The sequence below is a fragment of the Euprymna scolopes genome, chromosome 24 (assembly GCF_053919585.1).
Source record: "Euprymna scolopes isolate OS-2025 chromosome 24, ASM5391958v1, whole genome shotgun sequence".
NCBI classification, from domain to species: domain Eukaryota; kingdom Metazoa; phylum Mollusca; class Cephalopoda; order Sepiida; family Sepiolidae; genus Euprymna; species Euprymna scolopes.
This window is the reverse complement of record NC_136505.1, coordinates 14840725-14855335: the sequence shown is the minus strand read 5'-3', so window position 1 is coordinate 14855335 and position 14611 is coordinate 14840725. Positions and strand designations below refer to the sequence as shown.

Genomic DNA, 14611 nt, shown 5'->3' with positions numbered 1-14611 from the left:
AATGCATTTTTATAAAAAAAAAATATAATTTAACAAGTAAGAAGTATATTTAGTCGACCCATTGCGTGCACACCAAACTACTATATTCATAACATTAAAACATTGTTTTGTTTTTGTACCCATGAGTTCTTTCGGGTTTGACCTTTCAAATTCTAACGTCTTATATCGTTTTGCCTTGGTTCAATATTATAAAAAAACTGTCATTCTTGGCTTGAGCCATACTAGAACATTTTCAAAATCACAAGCACTCGTTTAACACATCTGCACCTCACAAGTACAGACAAATTAGGCACAAGGTTCATTAATCTAGAAGCCCCCAGCTCTCCCAAAAGAGGCGCTCTCCATTGTGCCACAGAAGCAGTTAATTTTATAAAATCAACAGTAAATTCTCTACAGTGCAATGTATACTAAAATGTATTGCGGATAAAGTTACTGTGATGAGGCATATGGACCTTCCTCCCGGTACACTGCGGTTTGATTGAAATATGGGTGATTTCAGTGATAATAAAAGTATGCGACTGAAACATTTGCCGATCCTTATTCAATCCCAGACAACGTCAGGTCTGCCTGCTAGTTACTAGAAACTTAATATTGAAATGATTGAAAATAATGAATCTGATGAAATATTTGTCTATGAAACAAACAAATCATCATGCAAATGTGAATGCCATTTTATGGTTGCATTTTATTACTAACACTTTGTTCTCTATTAGACTTGATGGGAATTGTGTAGTTTCCCAACTTTATGCAGAAGGTTTTGGATGGGGAGGGGTCTGCCTGGAAAATAAATATACTTTGTTTTAATTATTCAGATTGGTAGGAAGTAACCAACCAAAAAATCTAGATGAGACTAAAGCTTTTTTGTTCAGTTTGGGAAGCAAAAATATAGATAAAATGAAAGTCTATAAGCAGTAAATTGTAAAAAAAATTACCATATTCTGAGAGTAGAATCATGAATTTAGCATTACTTTCTGAAAATGAAATGAATGATCAAACTTTTTTCCATTTTGTTAAAAATTGATTTTAGAAGTGACTAAAGGCTGGGAGTTAGCTGGGTAAAAACCCACTGAAGATGATTTTTTTTTTTTTTTTTTTTCTTTTTTTTTTTTTTAAATCAGATTTGTACTCCTACAAAAATTAACTCCAACTCTTCACTTAATAAGATGATTTTAAAATCTATATACTATGAAAAGTAGTATGACTTAAATAATTAAGGGAGAGTTAATTATGACATTACAAACATTCCATAATGTGTATATCTGTTTGAAAGCAGCAGCAGCCCTAACTACAGATGATTGCTGGTTTGTTAGTTAAGCAAGTTTGAATTTTGCATAGTTTGCAAAGATTGTCTAAAGAATGTTTGGTCTACATGAAGTCTTCCTTGATCAAAGCCATTCGTTGATCTGCATGATTCAAGACCCCCACCCTGTGTTTCTCGACTCTGGGAACAGCAAGGCTCAGCAATTAAATGTAAATTTGAGGAAAGTTTAGCCCAGAACACACAAAGGAATGGCAAGGAAGCAACGTTGACATTTTCACTTATTTGAGGATCCATGTTGGACATGTCTTTGCTTGCCACATGCAAAGGTAGACAACCAAAGTACGATGGATCCTGATACCGAATTCTGGATTTTTGCCACTCCTAACACATCTTTGCTTTTAGGTAATTTTGACATAAACACACTGAATCTATTCTGCATGAAGTTCTACTTGTTAATCACAGTTCATTAATATGCAGCATTGCAGCTTTTTACCTCTGACATCAAGAGCAGCAATGCTCGGCAGTTACTTGTTAAGTTGGAGATTTGGCCAAGAACACAAAGCCGAAGCAACATCACTTTCACTCCACTGATTTGCAGGTCCAACACTTTTTTTCTTTTTTTCGCTTGTCATCTCCTCCTGGATTTTCACTAGAGCTCTGTTAATCATGTTGCATAGTTCTGCTAGGAATCAGTTCTAGATGACATGGTTCTGACATTATCGCCAGTAAGAGATGGTTGGATTTGGGGGGGGGGGGGGCGGGGTACTAATCCATGTAATGTCAAGTCTGTATGTTTGAAAGCAGCACCAGCCATAATTTGGAATTTCCAAATAATCTATGTGTGTGTATGTATATGTGCGCTTGTATATCCAATGAATTACATGTAGTTTCATAGTTACTACAACTGGGTTTGTTTAAAATAAGCTAAGATTTACAAATTTTTTAATCTGCCGCAAATCCTGACGAAAGTTTTTCTTTGTTTTTTACCATTCTGGTGCTTTTTAGTCATCTATGATCTCCAACTTCAATTGAAAATGCAGGAACGATTATCTCTTGCACTTTAGCACTATTAAAAGTACTTTGAATGAATCTGAATTAAAAGAATATCTAAAACATTATCAAACTTGTGTCAAACACTGTGTGTGTGTGTGTATGTATATATATATATATATATATATATATATATGAAATAAAAATTACAATTAAATTTACCAAAATGATCCAAGATGGTAAAATTAAAGTATAATATAAATATTAAAGAATTAATATTTATAAAGTTATCTCAGCCAGATATAAAAGCTCGATAAAACCAAATAGGAAATAGAGCTTATAATACAAGCAAACAGTTAATAAAACATGTTAATAAAACACTTTGAAAAAGAGTTAAAAACATATTTAACCTGAAAAGCAAACACTTGATAAGTGGATAGTCCTTAATCCGCAGAGTTTTGAAGAAATACTTTCCTTCTCATCAGAGGGTAGGAATTAGTAGAATGCAGGATCGGATTTTGCATGCAAAAGTATTTGATGAAACAAGTCAAAGATCTTACTTGATAACAAAAAAATGAAGCAGAGGGAATATGGTGAAGAAAAAGGTGATTACACGTGAATGGATAGTCTGGTGGAAGATAATCCAGTGATGGTAAAATTCAAATATATAACTTCAAGAAAGTTAATTGAATTTCCATTTGCACAAGTAAAATCCAAGGAAATCCCGTAATTGGAAGGTGGTCCAAAATAATCCAAAGGCAGAAATCCATGGAATAATTCACAAAAATGTGTACAAGGGAAAGGGGGGGAAAAATTCCAATAATATTAATAAAAGAAAAATAAGATATGCTTTTCACTCTACTGCAGAGACATAAATATAAATAAGAAAGATCAGGGAAGAAGAGGAAAAAAAAAATTTTTTTTTCTCCTTCTTGAGCTTGGCTAATAACAAATGGGTGACCATTTGGGAATTCTAGGCACTGTATGTGCCCTTTGCTTATCTCGACATTGTTTCCAGTCATCCTGAACCTCCACTTGCCACTGGTATTTAGCAATGCCGACTCAAGAGATTTGGTTGGAGATTGCGCAACTCATCACAAAAATTTCATACACAGGCACTCTTACACTGGGTATACACAATCTGTCAAGACTGAAGGAAGCTAATGTGTGTGTGTGTGTGTGTGTGTGTGTGTGTGTGTGTGTGTGTGTGTGTATATATATATTTGTGCAGTTCATGTTATCATTAGATCACTCTGGATGGATGTCCCCACACTTAAAAGTAAATGTTTAAATTTCAGTGATATTTCTTGCGGTTGAGGTTGGCCGTGAGGTTTGTTTCTTGCTAATGGAGTCAGAGATGATTTCGTGGCCAGGTTCAAATTTCCCAACCGGCAGTAATCATGTACTCTTGCAGTGATGATTCCCAAAAGATAAAACACTAGTGTCTGCAGGTATTTAAAAATTATTGTATATAGATATCTGTGTGTGCATTATTATCCAGACTGATGTTTTGTTTCCCAACTTTTCAGTATGGCTAGTGAAGTCAGTCTCTCAACCCCAAGATGCAAAATATGGACGATGTATGTATGTGAGAGAGATAGTTGCTGTTATAATTGTAGAAAATCTTACATAAATTTATTTCTATATATATATAGAAACTTTCTTCCCCAATAACACTTGACTCTATCTATAAAACTTGCTCTTCAGTAATGCAAGATTTATAAAATTAAACATTTCATGATTTTAATTTTCATAAAGATTATTTTTTCTTATTAAATAAATTTTATCAAGGAATATAAAAATGTCAGTTTGAATCTTATAACTTTTACAAATGTGACTAATGCACACTGACTGTATTCGCCATTCTCCAATTAACCCCTACAGCAACATAGATGAGCTGAAACTAATCCTCCAAATATGGATTTGTGAGATAAAGAAAAATATTTAAAGTGAATAGTATATAGCTCACTTGGTATTTACTGAATGCTACATCCTTTTTTTTTCCCTCTTTATTGTAGGGTTTTTTTTTTTTTTTCTTTTTTTTTTAAACAAATGTATTGTTCTTTGGATTGTAATATATCCGTGATTAAAGTGTGGACAGTGCTATCAGTATATTATTTTGAAGGAACCTATTTAAAAAATAACATCTGCTTATCATTTTTAACTAATTAAATATTACTAGTTCAGTCTCAATGTATCCTTACTATTATGGAGATTTCATGTCTACATGTTTATAAGCCAAACCCTATATTATAAAAAATGGTGTTAAATAACAGATGTCATTGTGCATAACTACAGCATTAGTTAAATATAATGCCATGTTCCTTTTTAAATATAGAGTTTTGCTTCAAAACATACAGACAAAATATCTGTTATAGTAATAAAAATAAAATATTCCTATTTTTACAAAATTCATAACTTTGAGTCAAAAAGTACAATTTTGCAAGGGAAATTTTGTGTTGAAACTTATTGGGATTTTCTCTAAAATGTGTAAAGATAAAGAAAATTGAGAAAAAAAAAAGGCAATTAATCTATTCATAACACTTGAAGTTACATTGGTTTTGTCTTTTTCTTTTTTCATGTGCTGAAATGGGTTTAACGACTTTTGCACACAAATCTCACAAATACTAAACTAAAGATTGAGGTTTCTTCTACAGCTCAGCAGGAGAACTTTCCTATTTCTTGGAGCTTTCCAAAATGACAACCACTGATCATCACTTTGTTTTTGGAAACATTAACTTTTGAATTTAATTCCTTTCTTCGTCCTCCCTTAATTCTCCCTTTTTTAAGTCTTCTTTAAAAATAAATGTTAGGTTGCTAAGTCACATGATTTACAGAGTGTCCCATAAAATCTGGATCCAAGTGAAAAAGCAATGCCTATTTGGATTCTTTCTGAAGAAGTCCGACTTGAGAATTTGCACAGAATTTCAAACAGAGCCTTTTATTTAATCCATGAGTAGGTAGTATGCTCTCGTTCTGTCAGTCATGAATGTGTCAAAGCCCTAAGTAATTTGCAATTGTATTTTGAGTGTCGCCTGCACTGCGGATGGAACTTTCAACTTCCAGAAGAGTAACTTTGGCAACTGAATTTTATCAAGTACTTTATCCACTACGCCACATGGTAGTTCAAACCATTTGAGGTCCTGGATATGACCTTAAACTATATCCAGTGGTGAGGCCCCAGCTTGCAGACTTTGGGGAGTGTGGAGCCACCCTTTAATTGCCATTGCTCCCAGGTCCACTCTGACCCAGAGTGGTAGTACCTGTTAGGGTCCAAACTATGGGTTAAATAGAAACTGACTTGAAAACAACAAATATTCTATTAAAAATTTTTCTCCAAAATCTTTGGGTTCGGCATTAAATAACCTGAAAAGGGTTGATATGCCGTGAAACAAAAACAACCAACCATCAAACCATTTGAGTATGAATTTTAGAAGCCTTAAACCTACCTTGTTTCTAGTTTCTTCCTTGGAACTCGCTTTCGGGATTTTGCTTTCCTAACTGTACTGACATGCAGAAGCTCAAGTGTAATGTGAACAGACATCTTGCCACTTCATAATACCCCTGCAACTTATGTCCCAGATAGTAGCCCCTTACTTCAAAGTGGCACTCTGCCTTGTTTGGAGTGAAAATTTGAATTAAAAAAATGTATAATCATAATGCTTATAAGAAGATTAGTCCGAAGAATTAAAATATGAATAATCAATCCTCAGAAAAAAAATCATTAGAAAATAACCTTTTACCGATGAGAATAAGTTCAGTTCCCACCTGATCTCAATCCACTGGATTTATTTTCTGCAACCTTTTTTTTTTTTTTTTTCGTGTTTAAAGAATGTATTGTGAAGCTACGTTTGTGGCTGTGATTGAGAAAATGTCATTGCAGTAGCCATTGCATCTTCAATTAAGCCTACAACATAAAAAAATTAGATTCTGTAAAAAGTACTTTTTCAAAAAATAAAATGACGATTGTTAATGATTAGAATATATTTCTAGAGGTGTGTTTATGTTAACATGGATTTCTTTAAGCGTTTATTTCAATCATCAAATATGTGAAATAAAATGTTTTAAAATGAGAACTTATTTAATTATTTTTATATTATCTAGGGCCACCATCTTGAGTGAAGTCCGGTCCAGTTCTGCCTCTAAACTATCTAATATGAAATCCATACTTGTTCTTGGTAAGTAATTACTTTTATTTAATTTTATTTTCAGTTTATTTAAAAAAAAAAAAAATGTAGTCCTGTCTGGTTATGTTGAAACATTTTTTAATTATGACCAATAAAGTAAACATCAGCCAGAGGAATAATTCATAAATTAAAAAAAAAAAAAAAAAAAAAAATGTCACTTTTACAACTAAAATTACTTCACTGCATCCCAGACAACACCAGATATGTATAGCTCATTGTTTATAAATTTATGAGTTGAAACAAAAACTAAATATTTATACAATTCAAAATTTAAAAATTATGAATTAAAATTAAGACTCCCGGACAAGTAGATACAATTAGAAAAATATAATTTTCTAGCAATACCCATGGAAATTCCTACCTTATGAGAAATATATTTAATCAACATAAGTACTAATAAATACTCAAAGTAATATTGTATTATATATATATATATATATATATATATATATTACAATAGAAAACTGCAAGCATGGAAAAGTAAAAGACTAGTTGTTAAAAATGGAAAAAGAAAAGATATTCTAGTAAAAAAATATGATAAATTTATAACTTAAAATATTGCAGCAAATTCTTAATGCTACAATACTTTAAGTTATAAATTTATATTTTTTACTAGAATATCTTGTACTTTTATTTTCCAGTTTTAACTAGTCCTTTACGTTTCCATGCTTAGGCTTAACCATGTTACTTTTCATGCCTGCATTTTTCTATTGTAATCCATGATTTTTCCAGGCCGCCAGTAAATTCACTTGTTCTTTGTTTAATTCCAGTCTTATTTTTTTTCCCCCATAAACATAACGTACACATAACAATGTACGGCACTCCTCTACTTTCAATAAAATCCTTCCAATTATCTCCCTTTCATTCTTTCATTCTCTCTGTTTCGCTTGTTACTTCACTTTTCGTGAGCGGTGAATTGGTAGCAACAGTAGTCGCTTAAACGACGTTGCTATGGAGACCAGTCATAAAAAATGCTGCTCACCTCCTTACGTTTTTTTATTATTTTGAACACCTGTAAATTCATGACTTTTGTTTTACTGAACGAAAATTGAAATTTTTTTTTTTTTCACAATATAGCTAATAAGGTGATCTATAAACTGTAATAATTGTTTGAAATTTGGTTGAAAAATGGCTGAGCAGTGAAGCTTTAAAGCAGTTCTAAATGACTAAAACTGCCACTTAACATATATTCAAACACAGTAGTGTTAGAATGATACAAATAATAAAATCACATTGTAAGAAAAAAATCTTTAATTTAATCCTTCAGCCCAACATCTCTTTGCAAACAATGTTCTCATTAGTTCTGGGATTTCCCCCCCCCCTCCCGAATGTTCTCTTTTTTTTACGTAACATTTTGCTGACTTTCTTTGAAGAACCGTTGCATATGGAAATTAATGAGTTCCTTCTCGCAACATTACAACAATGATCATATATTATGATATTCAAAAAACGAGGCTATATCAAAGGGAAGTCACTCATGTTCTTGTCCAGGTTTGCTAGATTGGCCTTTTTAAAAGTTAAATTTTCTGTTAAGCAGTTTGGCCTTCAAAAATTATATTTGGTCTTCTTCAAAGGGTAACGTATGGAATAATTAAGGAATGAGGAGAATATTATGTAGAATTGAAAAAATGTTATCAAAATTAAAATTGAATAATTTTGATTTTTGGTGGATAAAAATAAATTAACACATTTTAAAGGGGGGGGGATTATAGGTCCATAAGCTATCCCAATATTATTGCTGATTAGCTTACCATAGACTGCAAATCAAATCTATTATTGACACACTAATTTAAAACATTTTTAACTTTATTCGCAATCAAGGCATATTATTAAGGATGGGACGATTCCAATATTTTTCCCCCGATTCTGATACAATTGCCAATTTTTTTTTTCTAAATTTCCAATTCTGCTATAATTACCAATTCCAACTCCTTTCAATATTTTTAAATTACCATAAAAGCCCATGTAATGTGTGTGTGTGTATATTTTAACAAATTTACAAATGCCCTTGTGGAAGTTGATCTATAGATTTTAGTTTTGCTGATAGTTTAAAAACAATGATTTTTTTCATTTTATCATTTGTTCCAGCAATAAAAAAAACTAAGTTTTGAACAAAAAAAAAAAAAGAAAAAATTAAAAGAATCATTCTAGCATCGGAAACTAGAAACATTGTAATGAATCGTCCCAACACCAGATATTACCACTGAGACATAAGGGGCTCATGTGATGTGAAGTGCAGCAAAGTATTTGTTCACATTACATTTAAATTTATGCATTTTAGTATAGTCATGGAAACTGGCAGCAAAGAAGGAATTCCAAAGTCAAGTTTGATGAAAAAAGCTATTAGAGAAGAAAATTTTCTAGTATTTTGAGGACTTTTACACTGAAGGGGTGGGATTTTGCTGCTAGTGGGATTAGTCATTGGATATTTACATTGGACGGTTTACAAATGCAATAAGTTTATTGGAGCATATTCAGTGGAAGTACTTGTAAAACAAGGACAGAGGTGCAACGTGGTTGTGATAAAATGGATGTTAGTGGATGGGATTTGTTGTTATTTTTTCACCATATCCAAAAGGGATTAAACTATTAAATGGTGTTCCAGTAGCAGTATTTTATGCGTGGACGAATGGTGGCTTTATAGAGATATTCAATATTGGCAGGTGTGAGAAGTTTACTAACCTGGTATTAGGGAGCCTATATTCTTTGCATCGAACTTGGCGATATTTTTTTCTTTTTTGATTTGTTTGTGAATGTTCAATTAAGTCAGAACGTTGGATTCTCTGGAAAGGTGCGATCAGTGGTTGGAAAGGTAGTTTACTGTTGGTAAAGGTTGAAAATTCTTCTCTGGTTGTACTGACTTGTACCCTTCAACCATCTATGTCAAACATTACTATCGGCAGGTCCTTTTAGATGGCATTTAAAGTTTTTTTTTACAAGTTGGTCGATGAAGCAGAGATGAAGTTTGTCAACTGATTTCTTTGACTATGCTGATGCTGCCAGGGTATACAAATTCCTGAACAGTCTTAAACTTCCACTTTTAAATTTAGTTTCTCCTTGGTTATAGATGATAAATTTAGTTTTATCAATAATGATGCCGAGGCTAATCTTGCTCGACTTGATGTCAGTTCTGTTTGACAAAGCATTATCATTTGCATAGTCTACATCGGTTTCTTTTAGTTATTAATTTTTTTACCCCCAAACAAAACATTAATACTTAGATGTAAGGGGCTATTTGGAATTATATCTAATAGGATACTCTGAGCAACAAGATGTCTGTTCACATTACATTTAAAATTCTACAGGTTAGAACAGTTGGAGAAACGAGGAGGGAATTCCAAAATTTAGTAGTCTGGGGGAAGAAAATATTAGAGTACAAGGCTCTTTTTGGCATCTAGAGAGCTTAATATTGAAGGGATTGCTGCTTCTCAGGTTAGAGATATATCAAGGGTATACAAAAAATACTTGCAAAAGAAGCACGGGTGCAACATTGCAGCAATGGGACAGGCTGGAGCTTGGCCTATAGTGCTGGACCTATTAAATTTGAGCCTCTTTTTTTAGGCTTTGTCTAAGAATGAGATTAGTGTCAGATGCATCAGCCCAGATGTGACAACAATACTCCATGTATGGCAAATTGTGGTTTTGTAAAGAGATAGTATACTTTCTGACCTTTGAGAACTCTACCAAACTCCTCCACCAATTTTGGATTTAAACACTTGAAAATTTAGATATTGGTTACTTGGACATGGATCTAACTTAATAATTTGATTTGAACCCAAAACAATAAATGCTAAGGAGTCATAATTGAGGTCAAAGTTTAAAAAAAAAAAAAAAAATAAATAAAAAAAATTGACCTCTGCAGTCTCTATGAAATTACTCAGCCAATTTTTGGTCTAAACATTTGAAATTTTACACAAGTGTATTCAGACATAAGGCAAGCTTTTTAATTGTTTTTTGTTGAAAATTTGCTTCCAAGCAGCCAAAGTTAAAAAGGTCTTATCTTACCTTTGCAGTCTCTAGCAAACTATTAAACCAATTTTGGGTCCAAACATTTGAAATTTTACAAAAAGTGTATTCAGACATGCAGCAAGCTTTTTAATTAATTTTGGCCTCAAATTTGGCTGGCAAGAGGTCAAAGTTTACAGAGTTGACCTTTGCAGATTCTACCAAACTCCACCGCCAATTTTGGGTCTAAACACTTGAGATTTTAGATGTACGTTACTTGAGCTCAAATCAAATTAAAATGTTTGACCCATGTCCAAAACAATTAATGTTAAGAGGTCAAAATTAGGGTAAAAGTTAAAAAAAAAAATTGACGTCTGCGGTCTCTATCAACTTTTTTCTATAGTAGTTAAAGGAAGACATTACCATACATACTCACATTTTAATATATACATATAGAAAGGCATTACCATACATACTCACGTTTTAATATATACATATGCACATAAAGTTATGAACAGTACATATGGCCCTAGCAAAGCCAGGCGGAACTGCTAGTATATTATAAAGTTACGATTTCAAAAATAAAAAAAATATACCCATAAGACTTTGGTGCATCAGCTATAACCGAAATCAAAACTTATGAAGAATTCTTGGTAAAATTATTTATTACAAGAAATGGAAGTCCATAACAATTAAATGACAGTCACTCGGATGTAAGCATGACACACAAAATAACACACGCTATCCTATTAATATATAGATTATTGTATTCATCTTGAATGTTCTAATATTCTAACAGTATTATTTCTATCATTTCTTGTTTGTGCAACAGAAGAGTTCTTCCCTAAAATGTGACTTGATCAGATATTTATAAAATTCCTAAATAGCATCTTATTAGGATTGGCTGATTTATCTTATTTCTGAAAGAGTAACACATTTTCTAAGGCTTGTTGTGTGTTTATCATAGTTGACTTTACAACGTATGTATTTGAGTATTTCTCCATGCGTACTTCTAGAATACTGATTAATGCGAATAGACAGGGATACTGTATTCATCCTCCTTCTTAGGTGATGCACTGATTCCGGCACTTCTCTAACCTTTCAGTACGGTTGTTGTATAACAATTCGTCTTCGCTCTCAAAATATCCCTCAGTTTTAGTTATCACTTTTTCATTGAAACTAAAGCGCTTTTACTGGAATATTCTTTTGAAATTTGCAAACAGCCAGTAGTCACAGAAGGCCAGATATGAAGGATAGAATATATCGAAGAAATTCAAAGCGCAATTTATGCAATTTTACTATCATTGCAACTAATTCTTAACATGGTCTATTCTTCTTCTTGCAAGTTTGCTGATGTTAAAATAGTCCAATCCTGGACCCATGGGTACAATCACAGATCAGGTATGTGAAGGAGGTGCTGGGTTGAGCAGAGATGGCCTGGTGAGCATGCCTCTTCAAACGCTCCACAATATGGTTTTGTATTCACTGCTCCTCAATACAGTTCATTTCCTGTGAGCAGAGGGAGTGCCAGAGATCCCAGCAGAAAAAAAGTTCCTTTAGTATAGAGAGGTCTATTGGAGACCTCTTTAGAGATCTCTTAATGTGATCTTTGAAACGCTTCCTCTGCACCACCCCACCCCAGGCACTGTGTCAGTCTTGGAGTAATTGACCATAGAGGATTTTACGCAGTAATTTGTGGCTGTGCATTCAAATGATGTGCCTCAGCCACCTGAGTTGGCATTGGATCATGATGGACTCCACGCTGCAGCTGCCTGCCCTCCCCATAACCTTCATGTGTGGCACTCTGTCTTTCCATGTGATGCCAAGAATCTTCTGGAAACCTCATATGGAAGGTGTCCAGACTTCTCATATGGCAGCTATAGATCGTCCAAGACTCACATTCATAAAGAAGTGTGGTGATGCATACTGCTCTTTACACTAGCATTTTGCTGTGGAGTCTGCGGTTGCTATTCTGAAAAACCCTTCTCTTTAGTCGACTAATGGAACATGGTATATTGTCTTGGTGAAAAAGCACTTTCTTCTTTATTTCTGGCACTTTTTTTTTTTTTTAAGTGATATCTTCCTTTAAGCACACCAGTAATACTATATACTATACATCAATAGTGATGATTCTTCCTTTTTCAAGATAATCAAAAAAATATCTTGTGCATCTCAATATATGGAAGCCAAAGTCTTAGCTGCTGAGCTTTTTATATCCTTGGCCTTTGGGCAGTTTCAGCTGCTTTGAATACGGTTTTCTCAGTGAATTCATTGTCTTCTGATATCTATAACTTCTGTTATTTCACACAACTTCAGTTTCAGATTGGCTAAAACAAGTTCACTTTTTTTTTCTTGTCTTCCAGGACAACCACTAAACTTGAGCAACCGAGTGTTCAGCATTATCAGTGTCTCTATGACTACATTAGTCAGCATACAACCTTTTTAACCGTTGTTTTGAATAAAGCAAAGTCCGAATAATACTTATCAAGATTTTAAGCAAAGAAACAGCCTTTTTTTTTTTTTCTATCAAAAAGCAATGTTGTATCGACACAAATTCATAGTTTTCAATTTAAAATTTGCAACTGGAGTTTCACATTTACGACGTAAATTAAGAATCTGATTTAATTCTTTTTTTTTTTCTTTTTTTTTGCTTTGCTTTGTGATACCATGTTTCCCTCACTCGACAACTGCCAACATCCAACACTGTTTCCGCGGTCGTCTTCATCTTCGCTTGATAGTATCACACCATCTCTGTCGGACCCAGGATTTGAGCGCTTTATTCAGCTGATAATACTCAATGTAAAGAGCAGCTTCAATATATTTTTATGACTTTTGGTTGCACAATTTTTTTTTTTTTTTTTTTAGTTGATTGTTGTACTCTTATTGAAAAATTTCAATTTATTTTAATTAAAAAATTTTTTTTTTTTTTTTTTTTTTTATCAAAAACGACAGTTCGCACATGCGCGGTTTGCAAACAGTGTCAAAAGCAAGTTTTTCATCCGACCCCCCACCTCCCCTTCAAACAAAACGACATTTCTATACAAAATAATTGATTATTGTTTCCAATGTGTCCGAGACATTGCTCTTTCTAACAGTGCCACGTTTGTGCCTGTCTGATGCGGACACAAGTTTTTAGCAGACATACACACAGTTCCTCCACAACTTGAATCTACCGAATACAATATGTTGTTTCTTAATTGATTTATTTTTAAAAAATGTTTGACTTTACATGCATATCAAATTTTCCGAATCTATGTTTTACAGGTGACACTGAATCTGGAAAAACCACTATGATTGCCAAGTTACAAGGAAACGATGATCCAAGGAAAGGATCTGGCTTAGAGTACTATAATATTGATGTCAAAGATGAGTATCGAGATGGTAAGTTTTTCATTTCGCATTATTTACACATTAAAAGTTTTGGTAAGAATCTTGATCAATAATCGATGTATTCTTAAAATACCAAGTGCATCACTAAAAAATATTTTGCTAAAAACAGCTTGGTTGGAGAAGTCACCTATAACTTCCATCACAGATTTAACTGGGAGCATGCAGCTTTCAGTATTATACAAAGATGCCCCAACATAGGTTAAATCCTAGTGTTGATGACATTACAGTTGGTGTCTTTCTCAACTACACTCCACACATAGTTCATGGTGATTGTAATCAGGGTAATTAGAGATTGGGCTCGTGAAATCATGGAAGTTCTCTTATAAAACCATTATACATCTCCTTTCATTTTACTTTTCAGTTTTACTGCTTTTTGTGCTAATTATTTCATCTGCATTTTTTTTTTTAACTATTGTTCTATCATCCATACAGTCTCCACTTTTTACTTTGCTTTTTTACATAGTTGGTCAGTATCATCATTTAGGTGTTGTGCATGATCATTTAGTTTCCTTGTACTTTAGTCCAAATGTTTTTTGTGTTCAGTCTATGAAGGGTCCAGAAAATCTTAGACACTGCACAGGTATTTATTCCTTTCATTATGTTCCTATTATATAATTTGGTTTCAAGGAGTTTCCTTGTTCTCAAGTATAGTTTCAATTTTTTACTTCTGTTTCCTCTTTTCTTTGAATTTTTCTTTTTTCATATCTAGTACTGGATGCTTTTCCATTGCAAATTTCATTTGGAATGTCTTGCCTGAAGATTTTAATTATATTTATATTTTTTTAGTTTCTACTTGTTTTTTGTAACTCATTTCAAGTTGTCCATATACATGAGGTAG

General features: G+C 33.0%; 1 protein-coding gene across 2 annotated transcripts in view; it reads left to right on the top strand.

Annotated features, from left to right (window-relative positions):
* LOC145246603 (cytoplasmic dynein 1 light intermediate chain 2-like) overlaps positions 1 to 14611 on the top strand; it is a 151341-nt gene that overhangs the window by 76887 nt on the left and 59843 nt on the right. For both annotated transcript variants that reach the window (XM_080108264.1, XM_080108265.1), the window contains exons 2-3: positions 6356 to 6429; positions 13648 to 13764. In XM_080108264.1, the coding sequence (XP_079964390.1) occupies positions 6356 to 6429; positions 13648 to 13764 (191 nt within the window). The remainder of the gene's footprint in view (positions 1 to 6355; positions 6430 to 13647; positions 13765 to 14611) is intronic.